This window comes from Tursiops truncatus, chromosome 7 (assembly GCF_011762595.2).
Source record: "Tursiops truncatus isolate mTurTru1 chromosome 7, mTurTru1.mat.Y, whole genome shotgun sequence".
Classification (NCBI taxonomy): domain Eukaryota; kingdom Metazoa; phylum Chordata; class Mammalia; order Artiodactyla; family Delphinidae; genus Tursiops; species Tursiops truncatus.
In genome coordinates this window covers 65,461,811-65,477,915 of record NC_047040.1, presented here as the reverse complement: position 1 = coordinate 65,477,915, position 16,105 = coordinate 65,461,811, and the positions used below count along the sequence as shown (strand labels likewise).

Below are 16,105 nucleotides of genomic sequence, written 5' to 3'. Positions count from 1 at the left end.
CAATTTTATGAAGCTTTCTTTATGTTTAGGTAAGGGTGGAGGTTGGGGATAGAGAAAGACACTTAACAAGTAAATAAGTAAATATACAAGGTATTTTCACATAGGGATAAATGCCCTAAAGAAAATAAATTAAGACAATGTGACAAAATGTGGTCAGGGAAGTCTTTTCTAAAGAGATGACATTCGAGCTGGAACCTAAATGCTACAGAGAAGACAGCCATTCGAGGACCCTCGTGAGACATCTTGACAGAGTGAAGAGCAAAGAGCAAAACCCCAAGGTAGAAATGAAGTTGGTATATGGAAACAAAAAAGCAAAATGGCCAGCCCAGTTATAGTGCAGTGAGTGAGGAGGACTGTGGTGTCAGAGGTAGGCCGGGGCCACGTAGCAAGGCTTTGCATGCCATGGAAAGGAGTTTGGATTGTAAGTGTGATAGGAAGTAATAGAAGTAGGAAGTAGAGATGTGAGACAATAATTAACATTTCTGAATGTTGCTGTGGCTGCTTTGTGGACTATGGACTATAGGAGGGCAAGTGTGGAAGCAGGGATACAAGCTAAGTGACTACAGTGACAGGTGACATGGCTATGATTCAGAGAGTAGCCATGGATACAGAGAGAAGGGGATAGAATCAAGCTGACGGGATGTGTTGACGGAGTGCATGTGGGGTATGTGGAAGAGAGGAGACACAAGGATGTACCAGCTGGTCAAGAGTGGTACCAGTTACTGGGATAAGGAAGAGTGGGGCACAGAATGGCCTGAAGGACAACCAGGAGCTCCGTTTTAGCTGTGCTCCACGTGAGATGATTATTAGGTATTAAATTATGTTTGTCAAGTAAGTGACTGGATTGATATGAGTCTTGAGGTCAGTGAAGGTATCAACTATGGAGATACAAAGATGGGCGTCATCGTCAGGCCATGGGACCTGATGAGCTAACCCAGAGAGAAAGTGGAGCTGGGGAAGGGGAGGGAAAGAGAAGGAAAAGAGCCCCCAGCTCAGCCCCAAGTATTCCAGAAGGGGTACAGTTGGCAAGGCAACACTATTAAGTGAAGGAAATTTATTTTCTGAAATTCTCTCATTGTTTACTCACCAATCAACGTCTATTTAGGACTTACTAAGTTCTGGATGTTGAGGATACAGAACTGAAATAAATGTACATTTTCCCCTTTCATGGTACCCTCTGTGCCCATTTTCAGGTGTAAAGGAACTCATAACTCTTCCTTTATTTACTATAATGACTTATTCTTAATACAGGGGGCTGATCCAAACCTATACAGTAAAGGTATAAAGGACAAAAAGAATTTTTTTAATAAGAGCCCAACTTCCTATCTGGCTCAAGTCAAAATAAATAAAGATGTAATTTCTAGGAGGCTCTGGAGTAACAGCAGAACGAAGACTTTGAAGTCAGATGTACTTGGATTTGAATATTGTTTCTACCCCTTCCTATGTAGGTAAATTACTTTATCACTTTAAGATTTAGCTTCTGCATCTGTAAAATGTGGATAAGAACACCTACTTTGTAGAGCTGTTGAATTAGTACTAATAGGCTATGGCATGTAAAACACTTAACACAGTGACCCACGCTTTCTACATCAATGCTAAAAGAGCAGCAGCTCTTATTAAACAACTTCAGATAAGACTAACTGACTTATATGCCATCGTTTGGTCTTATGTAGAAGATACAAATATTAGAAGACACAAATAAACCAATAAGGCCTCTTAGTTTCGGGTGAAAACTCTCAGTGTTCATTTTTGCAGAAAATCCTGTGCCTTGGGGAGGGTAGGCATGGCAGAATGAGGATGGAGGAGGTGATCATGCAACGTTTTATACATAAACCTCTGAGATATTTTTATTATGGAAGGATTACTTTAGAGTTATCCTTTAAAGAAATACCAGTTCACATTTACCAATCACTGAGGAGCTGCTTTATAAAAGTAGGCTCTAGAGCTGCCTGTACGGGCATGTTGCAGGGCTAACATAGTCAATTCAACACACGAGTGGTGAAAGGTGAAGCAATGGGAGTAGCTCACTCTGGTCTTGTAGAACACTTGAAAATAATTCCCAAACAAATAAACAGTAAATTATTAGGATAATTAGCCTCAAGAGAATTTAAGGTTAACATGTAAAGGGAAAATGTAATACCAAGAGAAGAATTCCTCTTTTGCACTGCCAGCCAATGATCCCACCTCACATTTTTCTGTGGAAATAAAAGCCACTGGGCTTGACTTAATCCTCCTCTGATTACGCTGGAGCCTGCTCTTCCATCTTTCCTCCTGCTTCTATGGTGGAGATGTCTCTCCCCTTCGCTCTCCCACTTTCTCAAGGACTTGCTCTCCCCCGCTCTCCTGAATTATTAATCCATATTTTACTACTCATTCATTTCTAGCACTAGAAAAACATCCCTATCAAAATCCATCTTTTAAAAAAATGCCGGCCATTGCCCCTGTTATTCTGATTCCCTTACAGCCAAATTTCTTGGAAGAATTGTCTACACATACTGTCTTCTCTTCTTTCTGACATCTTATTCACCCGTCACCACCTTCATCCAACCTTGTGTCCTACCGCTCTACTAAAATTTGCTCATGAAATTCTCTAATGACTTCCATGTTGTTTAAGCTAATATACATTTCTCTATCCTCATCATCCTTGATCTTGATCTTAATCCTTGATCTTGCAGCGTCATTCAACACAAGCACTCCCTTTTCTCAACATACTTTTTTCTCTTGATTTTCCTACTTATATCTTTGCTTCTTGCTTTACTGGCCACTTTTTCTCTGCATCTTTTTTGGGGTCCTCCTTTCTACCTGCCTTCTAGACATTAGGGTTGTGGAGATGAGCATCTTCTAAACACCAAATTTGCTTTAAACACCAGGTTTCCCATTGTCTACCTACTTATAAACATGAGGATTTTCAGAAGGATGTGTGTATGCGTGTACATATCTTTTCCCTTTGCTGATTACTTCGAAGTGTATATCTCCAAACTAGGCATTTCCTCTGATCTCTATGCTTAAATCTCCAATTGTCTACTTTCTATCTCCACTTGGATATCCCAATGACATCTCAATTTTAACTGGTTAATAGTGACTTTCTCCTACAAACCTGCCCACTCTTCCCTCACTTCCCATTGCCACCTATCCAGTTACTGTGCCAGAAACGTAGATGAGATTCCCCAAGCCCTTCTCTCCTCTCTAATTCATCAGTGAGTTCTATAGGTGTCATTTTGAACTCACATTTTTCACTTTCTGCCGCCACTCTAGATGAAACCACAACTTTGTCTTGTTTGGAATGATAGAAGCATCATCTTAACTGGTCTTCCTTTTTCTAATCTACCATCTATCTTACCCAATCAGCTCCCCGTATGGTAAAGTGATTAAAACCACTGCATTTAAAATAAAATCCAAACTCCTTTCCATGGGCTGAGACATTCTTCATGATATGACCCCTGCCTTTTTCTCTAACTTTCTCTGTTGCCATTCTGCCTCTCCTTTGCTAAAGTCTAACCACACTGCTATTCTCCCATTCCTTAAACACATGATACTCTTTCTTGTCTCAGGGCTTTTCCACAAGCTCTTCCTTCTAATTCAAGGAACAGCCCCCATTTACACCTACACTATCTTATGGCTTCTTATTATCCTTTAGATCTCTGCTTAAATGCCACCTCCTCAGAGAGGGCTTCTCATTTAGTTGGTATCTCAGCCCCTGAGATTTATTTTCTTCACATAGCATTTGTTATAACTTGCAATATTTTTTGTCTGTTCCCCTCCTTTTACTCTTTCATTCTCCCTAGAAGATAAGCTCTGTGGATGCAGAGGCTGAGGTTATCATACTCACTGCTACAGGTCCAGAAACTTGTACAATGCTTAGCTCAGGGAAGCACTCAATAAACCCATGTGATGAATACTTGAATAAATACTGCAGTGAGACTGGGCTTCTATGACACAGAAAACAGGTAGGAAACCAAACTCGGACTGAACACAATCATCTCTGCTGTGAAACTATATTTCAGAAGAAAATCAAGAATAATGTATAGAGTTGAGGGAGAAGATTGTGGTATAAAACTTCATTGTTAGCTAAGCTGTCATTCACTCATGTGTGAACCCAATATGAAGATATACTGCAAGATCCAAGAGCTTTTTCTACGCCTTTTGAAAAAAATTGCTTGAAGCAATTCCAGAAAGTCAAAAAAAAAAAAAAATCACTCAACGTATGAACTCAGGAATGAGACCAAGATTCAGAATAAAAGGACTGGTAATGATCCTAGTTAAAAAAAAGTCAAGTTTAAGTAAGTGCTGTATGTAAACTGATTCATAAAACAAAGTACAAATGTCAGCAATTACCTGTAAGCTCTATAACTTGCATGGTATATAAATTAAGAAATAAAATCCTTTGGAAACTAGAAATAAAATTTAAGATCATATTAATAAAAATCAGAAGCTGAAAAAATAAATTAAAGAAAAGCAAAGGAAAATATGCTACATTCCTCATCAAATGCTGGTAGTAAAAAAAATATACATTAAAAATTTTACTTTGAAACCCTTCAGTTTTCTTGTTTTAGGCTTCCTTTTTTTCAGTTTTCTTTATTTACAGTCTTTTACTATATTAGCTAGGTTTTATTTGCCTTTATATTACTCAGTGAGTAGGAAAAAACACATTGAGTAAAGTAAAAAAAAAAAATAATGATGTATACGACTCTTTATTATTTAAGGAGAATTAACACCTGACCTTTACTCCCTGATCTCCTTCTATCAAAGGCACTTGCATGTCCACCTTACCTCTGGATCTAATTATTAAGGTTTATGGGTTCACGTGGGCAACATCTTACAGACACACTGCAGGTGTTAGACAGAAATTACAATCTTGCTAGATTTCATTCTCACCCAAACTCATCAGCTCTGGTGAGAGAAACTGTGTTAGGGGATAACTATTTAGAAAACATGCCGTTTATGCTTTCTGTAGGATACTCTAAAATACACTTGTGAATTAAGTAGACTTCTGAGACTGTGCGTACAGATCATCGTAAATGGTATCTACAGAACTAGTTCTGATGATGGTCATTAGCTAGATTGAGGGCAGCCATTAGAAAGAGCTGTAAAACTCATCATTGGTTATAGTATGAGGATAGTGTTGATAAAGCTGAATAAACTGTTCTGCTTATACAAATCTTTAGAAATACTATTGAGACAAACATTTTAATATGTGATAATATTATCATTATAACATGATTAACATGACTGTACAATGTTATAGTTATAAGAAAAATACAAGGGTAAAAATATAATTATATTACTATATAATAAATTATACTATAAAATAAACGTAAGTATAAATTACTCAATAAAACTATAGTATATAAATATATAACTTATGAAATTTAATGGTCAATATCATTAATTCATAGCTAAATTTATTTTTCTAGAGCAAACTTATTCTTTTTTATCTTACAGAAATTGAGAATTATGCAACTATCCCATGTTCTTAATACCAGAACCGCTAGAAAGCTTAGATCCAGGGAAATTTATGAAAATATAACATGATCCAAATTCACATTGCAGCAACTTTCTCTATATTTGAGTGATTTTGAAATAATTAAAATGAAAGCAACATTCCATTGCCAGAAGAGAACAATGCTCTTAGCCTTATTTCAACCTATTAATAACTACAAGGGCATTCTTACTTCCATAGTCTTCTTCATCGAGAGTATTCAATATGCTTTCTATTGTTTCATTATTTTCAAGCAGAGTCCGCACACATTTTTGCTTCAGGTTGCCCATAAAGAGCTGCAGTCCAATCAGTGCAAACACGCTCAGACAGAACACAGTCAGGATCATGACGTCAGAAAGCTTCTTCACAGACTGGATCAGGGCCCCTACGATGGTCTTCAGGCCTGAATACGAGGAGGAGAAATAGGTGTTCAAAATGAAATAAAGCCTCTGAATGAGAAACGAAAACAAAACACAAGCTTTCCTAGAAATGCATGCATTTTATCAAACCAATGATCTTAAATAACCTAGTTGGAAAAAAGTCTACCAGCTCAAAAGGGTGGACTTGCTGTTTTATATATTTTGTTTCTGTATATTACAGCAAGTGATTAAAAACTTGAAATATTTCCAGAGAATAACCAAACTGTCAAAATGAATAATTTGGTTGCTCAAACCATATCCACACTCACTTGAAAAAACAATTTTTAAAAAGTGTCAATTCAGTGAATGTTTGTCAGACAAAACATCTCTTTATAACGACACCAAAACAGAAAAGAGGCTGAATTGCAGCACACAGTGACAACTTACTAAATTTCAGTTAAGAAATGGTTTGTTGAGGAAAGAAAAAAACATTATGTCATGCAATCCTCCCCATGCTGATATTTTGTATCTCTTTTCTTAACCATATGAAAAGGAATAAAACAAATTGAAATTTTCATTCCTGGATAAGCAAAATGGAAAATGAACTGTTAGACAGGAGGGAAAATTTCAAGTTGAGATGTGAACCAAATGGCCATCTTCATCGCCTAAGACTCATGCAACTGATTAAACTCAAAGGCTGACTTTTAATAACGATTGTGAAAAACGTAAGAGATCAAATTTAATTAAAATTGTGTAAGAGAAAGTTTTTCTTGTTTTTCCTTGAAAAGATCAAAGTCAGCCCCGGTGTTTAACCCCACTCTCACCTGGAATGACTGAAATTGTTTTCAAAGCTCGGAGAACTCTGAATGTTCTCAACGCTGAGACATTGCCCAGGTCCACAAACTCTGTCACATATCTGTAATAGGGGAGTTTATACACAAACACGGTAACAACACACACACACAAACAAAGAACAACTCCCCAAATAGTTGGAGTTATGAGTGGCCTAATGCTTCACACCAATTACTTCTTACCTGGGATTACAGAAATAGTTTTCAAAGCTCTCAACACTCTGAAAGTTCGAAGAGCTGAAACATTGCCTAGATTTACAAATTCTGTTAAATACCTGTAGAATTAAATCAGAGTTATTCAGAATTTAGATAGAGTCTATGATACTTACCTGTGCCTTTAGTCAAGGTGTTTCCTACGCTTGGAACCTCTTATTTAAATTTACAGTTCTGCAAGTCTTTTGCTTCTATCATTACTAATTTAATTTGATTTGATTTGAGTCATTTGATGTGAGCAAAATACAAACGTATTATTAAAATGGTTTCATACACATAAATGCCTAACTAAACAATTAAATGCTTCAATTACTAAACTTCAATATTATGGTAATATAGATATTTAATATTCTATAAAATACCAGCAGCAAACCTAGACAACTGTATGCTAATTCAAACAAGCCAGACACTAAAAGGTCATATATTGTATGATTCCATTCACGTGAAATGTCTAGAATAGGCAAATCCACAGAGACAGAACACAGTTGAGTGGTTTCCAGGGACTGGCGGCGGGGGGAGAAGGGAATGGAAGTGACTGCTCTCTGGGGTGACGAAAATATTCTGGAATTAGAAAGTGATGATGGTTGCACAACTTTGTGAACATACTACAAAACACTGAATTTTATACTTTAAAAATGGTAAAGCTTATGGCACATAAATTTAAAAAAGGAGACCCCTGAGAAGATGCAGCCTTCTTTGACACAGTGTTGTCTTAGCAGGTGGTGGGTGGCAGTACAGCAGTCTTATATGACCACAAAAAGCCAGCCTGAAGGACAGAGGTGGGGCAGGTGTGCGGGAATTGGAGACTAGAAATCCCAAGACCCTTCTGTATTGTCTAAATCCCTCCAATGAACACGTATTACTTTTACAATTCAAAATGACAGAGGGAAAATACTGTATATAGGTTTGAGATTTAAAAAATAAAGAAGTGTTTCTGACAAATATATTTAGGAAAAGAGCAATATGAATAAATTAAAATTATATCTTAATGTGATACTTTTCCCTTGAAAATAAACTGTGGATGCCTATGTAATGCATACACAATGCATTGATGTTAGGTTTAGTACGCAGTGACAGCCCTTATAAAAAGATTTATTTCTATATTTTAATATACTTATTAGCTTTTGAATAATATAGGTTAATTTAAAAAAAGAGCACCGTACTTATAATAAATGTCTGAGTTTTTTCTTATAGGTTTTACCAGATTTTAAATAAGAACTTGGAAAAAGTGTGACCCTAACTGGCACTACATATATTATCTATCCAAGTACTGAGCATGGAAGAAGACCATCTATCTTAATGATGTCACACATTTTTGAGTAGAAAATGCTCTAACTGAAAAAATATTAATATTTTTTTGATGACTAACTTTCATACAGTATCCTTTAAATGCAATCATTATATGCAGGAAAAGTCAAACCCCAAAAGTCTGTTCTTACTGGAATACTGTGCTGTCTGAGACTTTCATGAGTTTGGCATTTCAAAAAACTGAAAGTACTTACGCAAAAACAATGACAATAAAATCAAGCCAGTTCCAAGGGTCACGAAGGAAAGTGAATTCTCCTACACAGAAGCCTCTTGCAAGGATTTTTACAAGTGATTCAAAAGTATATATTCCAGTAAAAGTGTACCTAGGCACAAGAATCCATTGGGATATTAAGTGTGAAAAGAATACAATACCATGTGAATCTTTATAATTAATTTTTTCTGATCAACCAAAGGAAGGCATCTATTGGAGTATGGCTGTTGGTTTATGGACCCATTCTAACTATTAGAATAAACTACAGTAAAGGTCCTTCCAGAAAATCTTAAAATGTACATATCAGAAACACTCTCAGAAAGTAGAGGTATTTAAAAATTGCTAAGAACACAGGTATTAGGTCTGCCTAGAAAATTCCTGCATTGTTCCTATCAGAAATATACCCAAGGACAAGAGATATGTGGCATGTCTAAGAACAAAGCAGGGCATCTGATAAGGTCTTTTTTCTAGAAAAGACTGTAGCACGTATTATTCTATTCTAATATTAGCAGGTTAATATTGTAGGGGAGAGAAAAATAATTGAAAGAAAAGCAACTATGTAACATGGGAAGATAAACACCACAATATTTATAGATGCAATAACTTCCTGGTATAAAAAGGAAAGGATAAAAATGACCATACTAAGACTACATTAAAATGTACTTAAACCCACTTACTCTACATTCTTGGTCCAATCTGGAGGGTTACTCATGGTCATAAATATGCAATTCGTCAGAATAGTGCACATGATAAGCATGCTGAATGCGGTAGCTTAGAATCAAGGAATATGATAAAAGACCATGGTAGGAACTTTGAATATTTGATAAAGACATTTGTTGAAATGCTAACAATTTTTCCTTAAAAAAAAATTCTAAGCACGTCTATAGACTTAAAAAAAATCTCTTTGAACAAGGCAGTAATAGACAAAAGCAATTTTTCCTAAAATACTAAAATTGCCATTCTCCCAATCTACTCACAGATCTACACCAAATTATATTGAGATTGGTAAACCAGAGTCTTTTCAGGTACAAAAGGACTAAAATCTATATTTTTAAAAAAATAACAAAAAACTGCATTTTAAAGAACCATTGTAAGTAAGCATTTTAAAAAGGATATGAGTGTACTAAAATCTTAATAGATATTCTTCTGAGAGGACTGAAAGGAGAGAGGATGTACAAAGCAGGTGTGGCATTGAAACGGAAGATTGCTTTCCCTTTGTTCAAAACTATGAAAGTCTGCAGGAGTAAAAAGAAAACAGTATGAATCGAGACTCCAAAATTTCAATGTAGTAGATTAATATCTGCAATTTACCTCTCCATGTGGTAGGGTCATATTAAAGAAACACTGCCATCAGACTCAAGCAATGCAGCTCTTCACGTCATGTTGGCCAATGAACTCCAAGTCCATTGTCCATTTCATCAGTAAAGTAAGAAGTGAGCCATTTATGAGCATGTATAATTTAGAGCTTTCAAAATACAGTTTTCACTTTTTCATATCCCTTCAACACCCAAATCAGTAACAATAACTTGTGGCCACTGTAAATATTTTAAAATACAACTTAGTTCTTTCATTACATTGCATTTTATGCAAACCAAATAGATACTAGCTATCCTTGATTTTTATCATATCACTGACAGAATTTTAATACTTCTTGGCTATTGTCAGGTTTAGTAGCAAATGTACCAAAATATGAGTTTTCAAAAGTATTTTCATAAATTTAAGGAATATTAGAGTTGAAAGAATCCTACTACTCAGTATGATTTTCCTATTTTAGATGTTAATACCAATAACAGCTAAAATAAAAGAACATAAAGGACTTGCTTGCTACTATCCATGGCAATTTTTTGAAATAATACGAATAGAACCAAACATTTAAGAAATATGTCATGTAACCTTTGCATAATGAGTGACAGTTTCCATGTCTTTGGTATTTAGTTGAAAAATTTGAAACCCAAACAAACAAACAGCAATAACAACAAAACATTAAAACAACCGAAGGAGTTGGCTTGGAAATCAGAAAGACCAAGTTCAAATCCTTGTCTTATTTTTCTGTGGTTGGCAAACAAATTCCTTGTGTTATCTAGAAGACACTAATTTGGTCTTTTTTTTGTTGATTCTGAATTTTATATAAGTTTATAAGGGAGCTTTTGGTAATGAATATTTTTCACCAAACTGGAGATGTAACTTTGGGTAATCTTGCTTTTGTATGTGGCAGAGCCCCCAAGAAAACAAACAGAATCTATTATTTTCAGATGCCCTTTTATATTCCTGGTCCCTTGTACTATACCAGTTATGTATAGTAAATTAAACATAATTTAACATAAAGTTCACTTTTGCATTGAAAATTAGTTTTAAAATTAATATCTCACCTTTGAGTACAACTATTGTTTTCTTAAATCTCAATACACTGTGCTTTTTAAAATTCGTTCAGCCATTATATTCTACAATTGTGCAGTGAGCAACTATGGCATAAGAGGCAATGAAAGGGATTTGAACATAAATGAGGCATGAGTTTTGCATTCAAGGAGCTTCCTAGAAAAGTGATAAGAACACAATAACTCTAATACAAGGCAAGATGTGACAGGTAGCATACAGAGAAATACAAATGGCAGAGCATGAGAGTAAAGAGGGGGCGTGGTCACATGTCTGTCAGAATAATCAGGGGACTTCATGAACCAGAGGTCATCTGAGCTAATGTGAAAATCATATTACTGCCTCAACTTGGCAAGATCAAGTTACCTTGTACTTGATATTAAAAAAAAAAGAACCGGTTTACTATTTTTAAATTCAGATTCCCAATTTTCATTTTCATTAAAAACTTCTTTAGGATTGTCTAGGTTTATAAACAAGCAGGAGTTAATTACAGGTGGGAAAAATAGATATGCCTATGAAATTTTGGGTAGCAGAATGAGTCTCTTTAGCAAAGTCTAAAATCCTACTAGGAAATGCATAGATGTCAAGGTCTGAATAAATTTTTTTTAATATTGCTCACTTATTTAATAATTTATTGAACATAAAATTAGAGAATTAAGGTACTTAAAGAGTATAAACGTTGGAGTTGGACAGATAGGATTCTAAATACCTGATCTACCATTTCACAACTTGAGAGCTAGCACTTCATGTCTGTGAAGCTTTTAAGTTCTGGTGTATTGTAAATTCTTAGTAAATGGTAGGAACAGCTGCTGATATTTTGGGCAACATATAAGGCACCAATGATATGAAGATAATAAGACATTGTACCTGTCCTCTTAATACCCACAGCAGAGGGTGATTGGTAATTTATTCTTTCTTAAAGACACAAACTTTCATCTATAATAAAGGCACTGCATAAAACTATTCAAAAGCACTTAATATATTCATCACACATGAAAATGAAGCCCTAACTTCTATCATTAGTTTATTAAGTGTCCTTTTTTTTAACAAAGCATTGATAATTACGCTCAAATATAAGTTAAAATCTGAACCCAGGTCAAATCAGGAGTCATTTAGATTTTTAATCCAAGCAGTGATTATAATGTAGCAGAAATAAAGTTCTTGTCAATGAGTGTGAATAACCCGAAACATTAAGGAATCAATCCACACAGAAGTCAATCCTGAAGTTGCAAGTGGAAGTCAAAACTACTTTAATCAAGAATGATTGAAGGGTAAGGACATGGCACAAAAAGCTGATCATTTAAAGCTCGAAACCAAAAAATTAAAATAAAAAGACTCGGTAATCCCTGTGGGTATTTACTCATCTGTTAATAGAAGACTGTGAAAAATAGATCACTTCGTCTGACCTAGCTCTACCCAAGTACACTGATGCAGATGTGCGTTAGGCTTTTAATGTGGTTGGCGTCATATTTGAAAGGAGCTGGGGCCAAGGTGAGGGATTGGAGTCCCACCCCTAAATATTCTCCATTAAAGTTGTCTACCACATACCCAAAATGATTCCAATAGTTAATCCTCCATCCAAATACAAACATTTTCTCCTTACCTCCCAAGTCACTTTAAGCCAATATTAGTTTATATCTCTGAATTGGGATTTATTTCAGAAAGATTCCTTTCCTCCTTCAGGGGTTCCTGGTTAAGTAACATCCAGGCCCCCTTGAGAAATGGGAAATGCAGGAGGTATCCATGAAGAGCCAGGCATTTTTCAGGATGAAGTAGTAAGTAAAATGAGAAAGTACTTTTTATATTGCCGGTTTCATTATTTACCCATTCATTCTTCCATTCATTTTTGTAAAGCTGTGAGCATGGTGATTGCTATACAACAGAAATTAAACTAAGAGATGTTATACAACAGAATATTTCAGTAGGGAGTCAAATCAACTTGAACTAAAAAATTTGTGACAAAACTTACTAGCATGTAGCATTTTGTAAGTTACTTATTTTCCCCAGGTCCTTTGTTACTTCCTGTCTTACCAAGTTATAGTAAATATGTGTGTTAATTTGTATAAAAAGTCTAGTGCCTGACGCAGAGATCCAGAATACATGTTAACATTCTTCCTTCCTGTGTCAGAATACTGATTGGTTAATTGGAATGCTGGGTAGTATCTCAAAGGCTTCTCAGGTATTCTGCTTTCTCCTTCTGTGCTGTCAGCTTGCTGAGATGCTGGCTTTAATGTGAAGCAAAATATTACATATTGCTATTCAGAGCAATTATCCCAAAGAAGATGTGTTTCTACCATCAAAATTAACTTCATCACATTTTCTATTTCTATTTCTTAAGACATTTCAGTGCCCTTTATTTTATTTGCTAGATGTGTTATCAATAAATAATCTCTTTTATTTACATCTTAAGTCAAAATGGTTCTTTTTAATGGACTTTATCCTGCCTTTCTTGACCTCTTAAAGATAACTCTGCAGTTGCCACGCAGCAAGGCATTGTTGGAGAAAGTTATGGAACCTGCTGATCTAATCCTTTACTGTCTCCTCTTTGTCAAGTTCAATCTGGTTGTATCTGCTACTGTCTCAGAAATGACTGTAATCCCCTTCTCATTTTCTTGGTAGAATAACCTTTGTAGCAGTGTTTCAAACTCTCCCCTTAATGCAATCAACACCTTCTCAGCTCTGCTGCTCTCAAGATTGACTCGCAAAGGACAATTTCCACTCCTGTAGTATGGAAAATATTGATATGATTTAACATGCATTTCCTCAGATGTGCCTACCTTTACTTCAACATATCAGGACTCAAATTCATCCTCCTATTTGCCCTTCAGGGCTCACACAGTAAGGCTTCACTCCATTTTTCTAATGCAAATACAAGCTGACCTGTGGTTTATCCCTTGTCTGTTAACATCAGCAACTAGCTACTTACTCGACCCTCTGTATTTTTCTCTGAGAATAATTTTTCTCCACTTTCAAACGTGCTATTTATACCCTACATTGAAACGGCTTTCAATTTATTCATTGCCTCAAGTGACCATCTTTCTGGTGGAAATTTCTCAAATTTTTCAGCATGTATCGACTGCCACCCACTTCCTCTTTTTACTTGCTATCCACCACTATCTTGCTTTTATTTCCATCACCTAACACAAACTGCTTCCAAAAAGTTACCAACTCATCCTCCTTGTTCATTCCAATAGCCTTTCTCCAGCCTCAACTTTCTGGATAATTTTATGAGATACTCTCTTCCCTTTTTTTTTTTTTGAATAATGGAAAACTTTCTGATTTATAATGTCTTGCCTCTCTGACCATCTCAGACTCTTTCTCTCCAACCCCCTAAATGAGTGGCTCTCTAAATCCCATTATTAGTTGAGTGATTTTATATATTCCCATGGATTCACCTGTCACCTCCGTGCAAATGCATTCTGGACATATCCCCAGGTCTTACTTCTCAAACTGACAATTATTTTGTTCCTACCAGGATGCACTTATGTTATGTTCCAAAAGGCAGAACATTATACGAAACGCTATTAAATTTAAAAAAATCAAAATAGTATGCCAGTGACAGAACCAGTTTTGATGAAAAATTAGTAAAAGTACATATTCTGAAAGAGCCTACATATGTATTTAACTAAACATTTTTGTCATGACGTGGCTTTTCACCAAATTCCACTTAATCTCAATTTAAAATATCTTTCTGTACAAAAGAGGTAAACAGAGACCACGCCATTGCAGGCACAATAAACTCACTTTTTTGTCTGCATAGTAAGGGTCCAGGTCCTCCAGGGGCTCCGAAACCATGCCCTGAGGGATGTCCCCATAGATGAAGGGCAGCTGTTTGCCGGCTTCCAAGTCACTGCTTGGCTTTGGCCCTTCTTCGTCATCGTCTTTCTTTTCTTCTTTGGGTTCCTTTGTTTTTCCTTCAGCAATACGTTGTTCAATGAGGGCAAGAGACTGTTTTGTGAAGTAGACAAAGCTCTGAGGTCCTGGGGGAGGCAACATTGCCATCTTTTCATCCTGTATATTTTATTTCCCCTTCAGCTCCTTACATAAGAGGCCTAAGTAGAAACAAACAAAGCCTTAAGTGGTTGCCAGCCAGGGACGGCACTTGAAAAAAATAATAATAGTAATAGTAATAATAAAACAGATTTTGGTTTCAACTACAAGAAGCACTGTGTTCACAGAATTATCATCATGTTGAATGAGCACTTATTAAGTGACTACTACGTACATGACTTATTTTCCATGCTCTGTAATGATCTTTATTTAAGAATTTGAACTTAACACTTCACAGATCTTAAAGTGATAACGTAATGAAAAATATGTTTAATTCCCTTTATTTTTCATCTGTATTTACTCGTAGTGCAATTCAATTCAACTTTCCTTGTTTAAAAATCTTTATGACAGTGCTTCTGACAGCACTACTCTCCAGGTTCCCTTCTTGCCTCTCTCGTCACCTGATCCTCTTCTGTCTGACATCTCATAATATACTCACACCCTCTGCTTCTCTTTCTTGAGGAAACTCATCTCTGTGAAGTGAGGTGGTGGAAGATTGTTTTACTCTATTTTACACATTTAGATTTTCTTACAATAAATACATATACCTTTATGAATCCGAAAAAAATACATTTCCATTCTGAATTAAAAACAATTTAGGCAAATGTTTCAGAAGAACAAAGAAGATAAAAGGAATTTGGGAAAGGTTTGGGATAGATTCCATTTAAAAAGTGAAAACACTATAATAGGCATTCAAATTATGACTTCCCTAATTAACTTACATGTGTATACAAAACATTACAAGAACTACAGGAAAGAAAAATACAAAATAAAAAATGCAAACTTCTATATATTATTATTTTGGAATGTTCTAAATAAAAGAGCATAAAAAATAACTGTTCCTATTTTAAAAATAACAGACTTATTATTTCAATGAGTCAAGATAACTTCATAATTCCTCCACTGGAAAATAAAAATGAGTCCTTCTGCATTAGGATTGCCTGAGAGTTGGGACACACCAACTTCTAGTATGTTAACCCACTGTGAACAACTTGAAAGGTTGTATATTAAGTGATATCATGACACACAGAGGGAGGATAAGCTAAGAGAAGCCACGGTCTGTTCTTTTATTTTCCAATGCGAAACATAAAAATTAAGCAAATCACAATAGTGACAACACAGGTTATATAGATTCAGAAAAAGTAGTGAAAAGAAGCTGAAACTAATTATTCTTTAACAGATTTCTCCTATTCCCATGTCAAACAAAATTTACTTCAATTATGTTTAGAGCAAAATGGATGACTTTTCCCCTTAGTTATTT

General features: G+C 35.5%; 1 protein-coding gene across 1 annotated transcript in view; it reads right to left on the bottom strand.

Annotated features, from left to right (window-relative positions):
- The window catches only part of SCN9A (sodium voltage-gated channel alpha subunit 9), a 148,926-nt gene that overhangs the window by 68,682 nt on the left and 64,139 nt on the right, over positions 1–16,105 (bottom strand). The window contains exons 2-7 of the mRNA XM_019923191.3: positions 14,539–14,846; positions 9,538–9,656; positions 9,099–9,188; positions 8,405–8,533; positions 6,873–6,964; positions 5,673–5,882 (exon numbers count right to left, since the gene is read on the bottom strand). Of these exons, the coding sequence (XP_019778750.1) occupies positions 5,673–5,882; positions 6,873–6,964; positions 8,405–8,533; positions 9,099–9,188; positions 9,538–9,656; positions 14,539–14,796 (898 nt within the window). The 5' untranslated portion in view covers positions 14,797–14,846. The remainder of the gene's footprint in view (positions 1–5,672; positions 5,883–6,872; positions 6,965–8,404; positions 8,534–9,098; positions 9,189–9,537; positions 9,657–14,538; positions 14,847–16,105) is intronic.